The sequence below is a fragment of the Pongo abelii genome, chromosome 5, assembly GCF_028885655.2.
Source record: "Pongo abelii isolate AG06213 chromosome 5, NHGRI_mPonAbe1-v2.0_pri, whole genome shotgun sequence".
Taxonomy (NCBI): Eukaryota; Metazoa; Chordata; class Mammalia; order Primates; family Hominidae; genus Pongo; species Pongo abelii.
The window spans coordinates 37,712,663-37,724,752 of record NC_071990.2 but is presented as its reverse complement, the minus strand read 5'-3'; the positions used below and the strand labels follow the sequence as shown (position 1 = coordinate 37,724,752).

The following is a 12,090-nucleotide window of genomic DNA, read 5'->3' as shown; positions in this document are numbered from 1 at the left end:
TAGCCACTGAGCATTTATCCTGTGGTAACCCCACGATTGGATATCCACCCCTGGACACCCAGACTCACCTACTGTAAAGAAGTGGCTGCCAACTGACACTTGACCTCTTTTTTTTTTTTGAGACGGAATCTCTCTCTGTCGCCCAGGCTGGAGTGCAGGGGCGCAATCTCAGCTCACTGCAAGCTCCGCCTCCCAGGTTCATGCCATTCTCCTGCCTCAGCCTCCCAAGTAGCTGGGACTACAGGTGCCCGCCACCATGCCAGGCTAATTTTTTGTATTTTTTAGTAGAGACGGGATTTCACCATGTTATCCAAGATGGTCTTGATCTCCTGACCTTGAGATCCACCCGCCTTGGCCGCCCAAAGTGCTGGGGTTACAGGCGTGAGCCACCGTGCCCGGCCCCACTTGACCTAACTTTTACTTACAAACTTTTACTTACTTATAGGGCTTTTTTTTTTTTTTTTTTTTTGAGACAAAGTCTCACTCTGTTGCCCAGGCTGGAAGGCTAGAGTGCGGTGGCACGATCTCTGCTCACTGCAACCTCTGATTCCCAGGTTCAAGTGATTCTCCTGCCTTAGCCTCTCTAGCAGCTGGGATTACAGGTGTGAGTCCCATGCCTGGCTAGTTTTTGTATTTTTAGCAGAGATGGGGTTTTGTCATGTTGGTCAGGCTGGTCTTGAACTCCTGACCTCAGGTGATCCACCCGCCTCGGTCTCCCAAAGTGCTGGGATTATAGGCGTAAGACACCATGCCCGGCCTATAGGGTGATTTCAGATTTTGAGTTTAGTAAAGTTAGTTCAACTTCTGCCCCAATGAAAGGATGTGGACTTTTGTTTTAACACGAATGAAGACATAGAAACCATCAGGTACTTCTGAGATGAAAGCCCACAACCAGCAACCAGCAGCACGTATCTACCCTATTCCGCATTGCCAGTCTGCTGGTCTCAATGCCCACAACTACAAGGCAACAGCGAGACTGGCCCCAGAACCCATGAGCCCCTCACTCATCAGAATCTTACTCAGAAGGCTTATTAGGCTTTTATCACATGCAGATTCACGGGACTTCTTTCCTGAACTGGAACATTAGGGAGACAAATAAAATATCAATTTTCCAGAGTTCAGAGCCACATTTGAAGCTGAACTACAGGAACTATGCAGAAAGCTAGATGTTTGAGTTCCATTTTCTCTAGTTTCAACTCTGTAATGGTAATATCTCAATGTTATTTTTAGGTATTTTTATTGTACCCACTACAGATCCTTTGTGGAATAAGATAGGACATAAATAAATGAATAAAATAAAATCTCACATTATCTGTGCCATGAAAAGGGATAATGAGAGTTTCCTTTGGTCTTCAGGGTGAAAACAAACTGGTACCCTAGTAAGCTGACTAAACCCACAGTAGAAAAGCAATGTGGCATAAAAAAGCACCTATTTAGAACCTGGATGGCACAAACCTGAGGAGGTACAAGGATCTTCTTAGAAGGCACCTACTCCAGTTACTCACACAGTGAGAGAGTGGGTGCTCCCTTGGCCTGCCTGAACACTTTCAGCAGAGAGCACACTGCCTCACAAGGTATCCTAGTCCACTAGTGGAGAGCTGTAACTATTTATTAAAGTTTTTATGGAGCCAAACTCTGCCTTTCAAGCATCTTCTACCCATTGGTCTTAGACAGTCCTATAATGCAACAGGAAATCCACATCCCACCGTATCTCCCCCAGCCTTCTGTTTTCCATTCTGGATATCCCCAGTACTTTCCAAGTAAAAAAACTAATTCCACTTTGCTCATACTGCCTCTGGAGATTTCTAGTTTGTTGATATGGCTTCTTAAAGCCATGCATCCAAAAACACAAGTGGCTTTTCCATCTCCTCCTCACTTTAACACTTACCTCTGGCTCATCTCGCCAGTCCACGTTCAGCTCCTGGTCAAAGCCCCGGAGTGTCAGACCCAAGCCTCTTCGACCTTTCTGACTGGAAGCCTCAACGATGTCCTTCCGACCCTGGCTGTATTTACCCAATCCTTCACCTTCCCTGAAGCCCATCTTGGCCTGAAAAAGAGAAGCAATGGAGCACAATTAATTAGGTTCAACAGACATTTATTTAGCCCCATCACATGCCAAACAGTGTGCTAAATCCTAAGAAAAATAGATGAGTAAGGTCTAAAGTTTGTCTTAGCCTAATGAAGAAAAGAAGCATAAATAAATAACTGCAGTATAACTGTGGGCCCAGTGGCTGGCTGTTCTGGAGGTTAAAGTCTAGGGCAACCAGAAATTGGATAAATGAGAAGGTACCTCATAGCCATAATTAAAAGCACCCAGAGTACTTAATGAATCTCTCATTGGACATTTGCTAATCTGTCTGATTAAGTGAGAAATAGATCTAGAGTAGACTTGATAAAGAGAACATAATTTAAAATGGAACCGCTTCAAGCTGTAACTTCTACCTTACCCTTATCCAGTCAAACAGCCTTACTAGGCAAGGATAAGTGGCTTTGCAGGAGCCCACTTAAGAGATTAAAAAGTTGCCTCATGTAAAAGTGAGGTATGGGGCCGGGCGCGGTGGCTCAAGCCTGTAATCCCAGCACTTTGGGAGGCCGAGAAGGGCGGATCACGAGGTCAGGAGATCAAGACCATCCTGGCTAACACGGTGAAACCCTGTCTCTACTAAAAATACAAAAAAATCAGCCGGGCATGGTGGCGGGCGCCTGTAGTCCCAGCTACTCAGGAGGTTGAGGCAGGAGAATGGCGTGAACCCAGGAGGCGGAGCTTGCAGTGAGCCGAGATCACACCACTGCACTCTAGCCTGGGCGACAGAGCGAGACTCCATCTCAAAAAAAAAAAAAAAAAAGTGAGGTATGGGAGGTACTATAATACTCTGGGACAGAAACAGGTTTTTAATGCCACAACTATCTGTAAGTTCTCACTAAACTTTAGAGTTACTGGGCCCAGGTATATACCCAAAGATTAGAGACTTGAATCCCAAACCCCACAGACTCCTGCCTAATAAAAAAAAAAACTGCAATCCTAAGAAGATCTAAATTTCCCTGGAGGGTCTATATTCCCTCTGAAAGGGGTATTACCAGCTAAAGAGCTGGATGGAATTCCTATGGTAGCCACAAATACTTCTCCCAGGTCAAACAGGCTGACTGAGTCACAAGCCTTCACATCTTTAATTTTCCCAAATCTTGTGGCCTGCAAACTAGAATCCTGACCTATGGCTTTAGCAGTGACAATTCTCATTCTTAAATGAATCAAAGAGAAAATGGAGGAGTCAACTATAATATTTCTTTCTTTTTTTTTTTTTATTTTTTTGAGACGGAGTCTCACTTTGTTAACTAGGCTGGAGTGCAGTGGCGTGATCTCAGCTCACTGCAACCTCCACCTCTCGGGTTCAAGCGATTCTCCTGACTCAGCCTCCTGAGTAGCTGGGATTACAGGCACCTGCCACCATGCCTGGCTAATTTTTTTGTATTTTTAGTAGAGACGGGGTTTCACCATGTTGGCCAGGCTGGTCTCGAACTCCTGACCTCAAGTGAGCCACCTGCCTCAGCCTCCCAAAGTGCTGGGATTACAGATGTGAGCCACTGTGCCTGGCCCAACTATAATATTTCTAAAGCTAGACAGAAGGTAAACTTGGATCTCTCTAACGTTTGCACATACACTAAGGAATATCAGCAGGTCTTCCTAGTCACCACTCTTCTTGTGATACATCAATTAGGTATAAAAGTTAGGAAAGATAACTTTCAGAAAAAGAATAAATGGAATACTTCCATTTATTTTAGGCATCTGGGAATGAACAGGATTTTAGTCATTTCTTTTGACACCACTTACTAGAGCAAAAATTCACAGCATGAAGCTTCTTTACCCACTGACAGACATCCATGTTTAGGGAAGTATATTCACACATGTTAGTAATAAGAATTCATTACTATGTATATGAAAAGGTGATCCAGTCCAGATAGAACAGCAGAAACAGGCCTAAGCAGTTGCTGCCCATAGATGATACAAATGTGATAGATACTTCTATCAAGAAGTGGGTCACACTCTGCTAAATTTCAGTAGCTGAAAAGCAAAGGAAAAACCTATGGCCAAACTTTTCTTCTTTCATTCAAATACAAATTGCCCTTCTTTCACTCTGCTGGTGGGGCTTGAGAAACCCAACCCAAGCGCTGACATACCATAAGCTTCTGGGAGACGCTATTATACATGGAATAGCGAGAAGAAGTTCCCTCCACAAGAGAGTCTGCTTTGAATGCATCGTCAAAAGAGTCAGAGCTGTGTTGTTTCCCCTCGGTCTCACTATCAGACCCACTAAGGCTTGTAGTAGATGCTGAAAAAGAAAAAGGAAAATGTTTAGGTAGGTTTATGGCACAAAATAGCCTCCAGAAGTCCAAGTTTCATTTATTCAACTACTGTTCAGTATACACAATGCACATATAAAGTTCATTAAATGACCCAAGGTCAAATCTATTTTCTACCTCTTACTAGCTAGGTAATCTTGGGCAAGTCACTACTGAAAGTTCCTAATGGACTTGACACAATGGGAGCTCAAAAGTAACAGTTTTCCTTCCCCACCCTTTCAATTTCCTCCACTACAAAACTGAGATGGTAATACCTGCCTCACAGGATTGTTTAAAGATTAAACGAAATAATGTATTTGAAAATGCATTGTTGGCTGGGCATGGTGGCTCACGCGTAATCCCAGCACTCCAGGAGGCTGAGGTGGGCGGATCACTTGAGGTCAGGAGTTCAAGATCAGCCTGGCCAACATGGTGAAACCCTATCTCTAGTAAAAATACAAAAATTAGCCAGGTGTGGTAGTGCATGCCTGTAATCCAAGCTACTTGGGAGGCTGAGGCAGGAGAATTGCTTGAACCCAGGAGGCAGAAGTTGCAGTAAGCCGAAATTGTGCCACTGCACTCCAGTCTGGGCAAAAAGAGTAAGACTCCATCTCAAAAAAAAAAAAAAAGAAAGTACATTGTCAAATATAAAGTGTATTTACTGAAGATATGATTGTTATCTGCTGGTGGTTATTATTTGAACATCAATATCCAAACATTGATGCCTGATTCCATTTTCAACGATTCCATTATAAGGCTAACATTTTTATTTCTTATAATTGCAAAAAGTGCTTTTGGAAGGAACGATATACAAGACCAATAAAAGTGATTATTCACACATTCAGGGGTTAGCATTTGGAGACAGAATACCAAAACAATTACTTGGAACTAGTGAAAGTGAAAGTGAAACTTGATTTACATTTTTATAGCATGAAAGTTTACAATGGCTATCTTTTTATATTTTTTGACTTATGAACCATGTGAATATATTATCTATTAAAATTTAAAATAAATATGAAAATACTGACTTAGCAATGTGGCATAATTCCCTTGAAGAAGAAGGGACACCACTCAGAAAGGGTGTTGATTCAAAACTTGGCTGCTTGTGAGAAGTACTGAAGGAAAGTCACAGACGGCAGTGTGTAAAACATTTTTTAATAGACCCGAGGTGGTCACTATTCAGGTATTTCTAACTTGAAGAATACATTATAATTCTGAAGCCAATCTTAAGTGATCCATCCATTTCCCTCCCAGAACCAAAACCTGCTAAGGGTTGACATTCAAGAAGAACAAAGTTTTCCCCAGCACTCCAGGCCTAACTGATTATCCCCTCCACTGTGCTCCAGTAGCACCAGTGTCATTGGCGCAGCACTCATCACATTGCCTTAGAGCCAGTTATTGTTTGCCACCTGCTGTCCCCACTGGACAGGGTCACTCCTGGAGGGCAGGAACTATGTCACAGTCTGTACCCAACACCTGGACTGAGGCTTTCCATTTAATAGAAATTAATTAAATGATTACTGTAGTAAATGTAAAGATGTGTCAGCCAAGTATCACTTTCCTAAGGACCTACAGAGTATATGACTCCTTAAGACATTTCCTCTTACAAATAGTGCAAGCTGTTCAGGCCTCAAAAGTTTAAGGATGAGAATGGGATCTCTATATCTTAACAGAGAACGGAGCCCTCCTGGGCTATGATTTAGCTTCCCCACCAGTAGGTTGAATTAGGACATCTGTCATAGTTCAGAACACTGATACTGTTTAAAAGATCAGACTACTATACTGGTTCAGCACCTATTCTATAAAAGATCATGCTACATATAATGGGGTACTGTGCAAAAGTAACAACCCTCAGAGAGCTTAAAAATCTAATAGATAAGGTTAATATGCATTTTCAAGGATACAACATTTTATAAAAGAAAGAAAAGACAGGTGAACATGTGTGAAAGAATAAACTTAAAACCAAAATTCTGGCTTCTAATAAGTTAGCAAGGAGAAATTTTGGTTGAGAATGTCCCTGTATGAGAGGCACAAAATCTGCCCTTCCCTTTATGGTGGCTGTCCAATTCTCTTAATCGAGTTGACTTGCTTACATGAACCAATCTGGCAAACATCACAGAGTGCCAGAGTGTGCCACTCAGAAAACCCAGACCACTAAGAATGAGTAACCATGGAAACTGAGAGGTGAACTGGTATTTCTTTTGTTTTGCATTTATTTCCTGCATGTTCTGCATTTATGAGACACAAGAATGTATTAGTTTGAAAATCAGGGGCCAGGCACGGTAGCTCACGCCTGTAATCCCAGCACTTTGGGAGGCCAAGGCGGGCGGATCACCTGAGGTCAGGAGTTCAAGACCAGCCTGACCCAAATGGAGAAACCCCGTCTCTACTAAAAATACAAAATTAGCCAGGCGTGGTGGCACATGCCTGTAATCTCAGCTACTCGGGAGGCTGAGGTAGGAGATTCACTTGAACCCAGGAGGTGGAGATTGCGGTGAGCCGAGATCAAGCCATTGCACTCCAGCCTGGGCAACAAGAGCTAAACTCTGTCTCAAAAAAAAAAAAAAGAAAATTAGGGTTAAAAAAAGCTATAAATAAATAGATTAGCACTCCAAGCCTTGGGAAGAGGTTGGTTCCTTTCCAGGGAAATTTTCCAAGAGCAGCAAATCTGAGGGGAAAGGCCTTCTAAATGGCTCAAGACTGTTCCAGGGCCTCTCATCTATTCTCCCACGCAGAGGAGAGAGATGCACTCTGCAAAAGAGTGCCCACATGCTAAAGAACTGCACTTCCAAAGGTATGGATTCTCTTCACTCAGTTGCTTTCATGCCTTCAACCTGTACTACTTAATACAGAAACAGGTGGTACCAGAAATGTGGGCAGCTCCCTAAGCACAGCCCTAAAGTTCCTCTTGGGCAGCCCAGGGATCCAGGACCCTGACTAATCACAAGCTACAATGCTAAATCAGTTGCTATTCCTTTCACCAGCAATCTGGACATTCATAGGTCTACCTATGAAAAAGTCTGAAAACCTGGTATCCTTCTCAAAGGAGGGTATGCCCTTGCTCCAGCTCTAAAGAGTTGCCAGGCTGTTAGATTTGCCTGAGGGCCCAACAATGAGCACAGAAATAGTACAAATAACATTCCTGGGCACACAGGGTTCCTGCTACCCTAAGATCTCAAAGAGAGATCTTTTGTTTCCTTCTGTCTTCAGAATATCTCTGGGCAAAAATGACAGGGAGAACCAAATTTGAGTGGAAGGCTCACTAAGCAAATCAGTGGTGACTCTGGTGTAAAATTCTAGTACCAGACTTTGGCACAAAGATTTTTCCCTCCTACTCTTCCTCCCAAGGTGTTACCTAATGTACACTGTCCTTTCCAGGTTCTAAGAGTGAGGTTAATGGCAGTAAAATATCACCCTACTAGGCAATTCCTTGTAAGATCAAGAAGTGTGCTAGATAAGCAAATAAGTCTTGTTTTTTTCTTTTATTCACGTGGTATAGGAGACCACTTCTTAGCTTGACATGCTTTAAGCCAAAGTTCCCTAGATTATTCCTGATGTCCACAGACTGCCACAGCCACTACTTATTCTTACTCAGGGACCTTTGAGGCTACTCTTTTCATATGAAAGGGAGACAACTGTCACGGCTGCAGCAGGAACTAAACAGGAGGCTTAGCTTCTCAAGACCGATAAAGAATTTAGCAAACATTGAGCAGATAATTTTGTAATGAGGTTGTAAATTAATAGGAGTAATAAGGTCAGTCTATTCAACTCATTAGTTTCAATAAGAATTTGCCAAAGCTGGATGGCATTCCCATTTACCTCCTGGGGAGCTCCCCTCCTAAAACCTACCAGAGAGCCCAAACAGTATGTACGGTTTTAAGATTTCTTCTCCACCTGATACAAATCACTATTAAGTCATTACAAGGAAGAAAGATTCAACTTTACAGAGGAAACAGAGGTCTCCTGGCTGTTGGCAAAATTTTTCACATGGCAATACAGCAATGGGACAAACGTGCCAAGATTAAAATTGGCAGTGACAAGCTGGGCACAGTGGCATGTGCCTGTAGTCCCAGCTACTTGGGAGGCTGAGGTAGGAAGATCACCTGAGCTCAAGAGTTCATGGCCAGTGTGGGCAACATAGTGAAACCCTGTCACTAAAAAAAGAAAAAGAATACATATACTATGTTTAAAAAATGACAGTGACCACAAAGAGGGGCAGCTCCAACCGCTAATGGCCAAGGTGAGCAGCACACAGATACAGAAAAATAAAATTATGAATTTTAATAAACATCACATCCTGCTTAACAACTGTTGTGAAATAAACTCATTCCTACTTAAAGACTCAATTTCTCCTTCATGCCAGACAAATGGTAACTTGTTAGAGCAATTTAAACAGATACCAATAAAGGAAGCTTTTGATTAAGGTCATGAATCTGGGCTGACAGGAAAGCGATGGTGTTTCAGGGCAAATAGCCTATTTAGGAAAGAAACCTGGTGGAGAGGAAGGCGCCTTTAACGTGATACTGGTGAAGGAAGCTGGCAACTTCCAAAGCAACTGACTGCAGCAGGGCTAGGAGCCTACACTAGATGCACAGCTAAGGAGAGAAGGAATTTTCTTAGAGTCTAGACCATAGTTTCCCCATGAAAAACAACCAAAAAGAACAAAATGACCTCATCTGCCCCTCCTTACTTCAAAAAGTTATTTGACAGCAAATTTTTAATAATGTATTTACACTTGAAAATACCTTCAAACTCCTTTGAAAATACTCAAAAGATCACATGATGCAACAGTGGCCATGACAACAACATCTCTTTTCTTCTTTACTCTGGCCAGACGTCAGTCTTTGACCTGGCAATGCAGCTACCATGTGAGTAATGTAAAATAAACACACTGATTAAAGTAAATAGATCTAATAATGAGTCATCACATTGATTTGGCAGAGGAGGAAAAAATAAGGTCCACACAGACAGAAATAGTAACTACTGTTTTGTTTTTCTAATTGTCCTCCCTAAAGAGCATTTTTCAATCATCTACCTGAACATATGTTCAGGTAGAAGTGGCTGCAGTAAATGGAAACACTCCTGCTTTAATAGAATGATTTGAATAGGAAAGCTGCGTATACATTTCAGGGGATATGTAGACAGCAAACCACCAGGGTATACTGTCCAGGGGACACCTAAGAGAATTAGATACAGAACATAGATGATATAAATGCTAAGTACTTAATGAAATGATCTTCTGCAGACTGGAGGAGACAGGCAAAATGAAAACTGTGAGGCATTTTAAGCTTCTTGGAAAAGATACTATTGTTGCCTTTTATCAGTTCTATTCAGTAACTATTTACTGAGCTTTTGCTCCAGGCTAGGCATGGTGGGAAAGAAGGCACAGGGAGCAGTCTTGCTGATAAAGATACTGCCCTTAGTTTCTGTGTCAATGCACAGCTGCCCCTTCCTAAAATAAATTAACCTAGGGAAATCTAGAAATGTTGGTTTGCCTCTGCCTCCAATCTCATTTTCTGCAAATGAAAGGACCAAGTGGCCTCTTGCCAGACACATACAAGGAACTGGACACCTCTGGATTTCCATTCTTTTTTTTTTTCTTTTTGAGATAGGATCTTGCTTTGATGCCCAGGCTGGAGTGCAGTGGCATAATCTTGGCTCAGTGCAACCTCTACCTCCTGGGCTCAAGTGATCCTCCCACCTCAGTCTCCCGAGTAGCTGGGTCTACAGGTGCATGCCACCATGCCCAGCTAATATCTGTATTTTTTGTAGAGGTGGGTTTTCACCATGTTCCCCAGGCTGGTCTCAAACTCCTGGGCTCAAGCAATCCGCCCACCTCGACCTCCGAAAGTATTAGAATTACAGGCATGAGCCACGATGCCCAGCCTGGATTTCCATTCTACGCACACAACAGCAATAGTCAATCCTGACTGAGTCATATAGTACCACTTCCAGAGAAGGGGGAAGAGTAATCTCAATTCAGTCACAAAAACTTGAAATTTAAATCAGAACGGTTTCCTTGAAGGATCCTTACCCTTATACACTTACCTTCTTTTATCTGGGAGTTGCCCTTTCCTTACTTCAAAGAGATGTTACTTGAGAGCAAATGTCCCCCAAGATCCACTTAGAACCAGATATCACTTGTTCCCCAGACATACTCTCTCTTTTTCCCTTACAGGCCGTCTCTCCCAATACCCCTATCCAAGGAGATTCTATCTTCACCAAGCTGCTCAAATTCCAGGTGAGAGGTAAAATTCCCTTTCCTCAAGAATCTCCAGAACCATCGCATGCAATAAGTTTTTGCCTTCCTACTCAGGAACTTCAATTCCTACCTACCCTGGAATCTACTATGACTTTAAAGCAGAGGTGTCCAATCTTTTGGCTTCCCTGGGCCACATTGGAAGAACTGTCTTGGGCCACACATAAAATACACTAATGACAGCTGATGAGCTTTTTTTTTTTTTTTTTTTTTGAGATGGACTCTCGCTCCGTGGAGTGCAGCGGCGCGATCTCGGCTCACTGCAAGCTCTGCCTCCCAGGTTCAGCCCATTCTCCTGCCTCAGCCTCCTGAGTAGCTGGGAGTACAGGCGCCTGCCACCACGCCTGGCTACTTTTTTCTATTTTTTAGTAGAGACAGGGTTTCACCGTGTTAGCCAGGATGGTCTTGATCTCCTGACCTCGTGATCTGCCCGCCTTGGCCTCCCAAAGTGCTGGGATTACAAGCGTGAGCCACGGCGCCTGGCCAGCTGATGAGCTTTAAAAAAAAAAAAAAAAAAAAAATCCCCCAAAAATCTCATAATGTTTTAAGAAAGTTTACAAATTTGTGTTGGGTCCCATTCAAAGCAATCCTGGGCCACATCAGCCCACAGGCAGCAGGTTGGACAAGCTTGCTTTAAAGGCATGAACACCTCCACACACAAAGCTGCAAGTGACTCTCTTATCTAGCCTGGACTACAGCGACACCAATGCTCCATTCACTGTACCACCTGTCAAGCTTCTTTCTGGACCAGCTTCTCAGTAGCAGCTGATGAGTAACTGCCCTTCAATAAGCTTATCACTTGTGAATAAACTGTATTTCCTACTACCTTCAAAGGCTGCTTCACACCCTTTCAGTCACCAATCTGTTACGAAATTTCATTCCAGTTTCCCAGTGATCCAACAGAGGATCCAATATGCAAGCCTGCTGGTGTGCTGGGTTGAATATGGTATCCTCCCCAAAGCCTGTAAATGTGACCTAATTTGGAAATAGGGTCTTTCCAGATTACATCAAATGTAATACTAGATTACAGTCGACCCTATCCAATGACCAATGTCCTTATAAGAAGAGGGAAATTTGGATACAGACACACACAGAGGAAAGGTAGAGGCAGAGACTGGAGTTATGCTACCACAAGCCAAGGAACACCAAGGAATGCCAGCAGCCAGCAGAAGCTAGAAGTGGTAAGGAAGGTCTTCCCAAGAGCCTTTGAGGGAACATGGCCCCACCAACACTTTGATTTTGGACTACTAGCCTCCAGAGCTGTGAAAGAATAAATGTCTGTTGTTTTGGGTCACCCAGTTTGTAGTAATTTGTTACAGTAGCCCTAGGAAACTAATACAGCTGGCAAGTCAAGGTAAATGCAGATTTACGTTGAGGTATTTGAGGCAAGCTCCCAGACATTTTACCATTTCTCAGAAAGCATCTATGGAAACTGTGAATAACCCTAAAAGACAGGAAAAGCAAAATGCTAGTTTCAACCAGATTAGTGAAAT

The 12,090-nt window shown here is 42.9% G+C and overlaps 1 protein-coding gene across 3 annotated transcripts in view; it reads right to left on the bottom strand.

Moving 5' to 3' along the window:
• CMTR1 (cap methyltransferase 1) overlaps positions 1 to 12,090 on the bottom strand; it is a 50,080-nt gene that overhangs the window by 34,927 nt on the left and 3,063 nt on the right. For all 3 annotated transcript variants that reach the window (XM_009241826.4, NM_001132511.1, XM_024247869.3), the window contains exons 3-4: positions 4,177 to 4,328; positions 1,889 to 2,047 (exon numbers count right to left, since the gene is read on the bottom strand). In XM_009241826.4, coding sequence (XP_009240101.1) covers positions 1,889 to 2,047; positions 4,177 to 4,328 — 311 coding nt within the window. The remainder of the gene's footprint in view (positions 1 to 1,888; positions 2,048 to 4,176; positions 4,329 to 12,090) is intronic.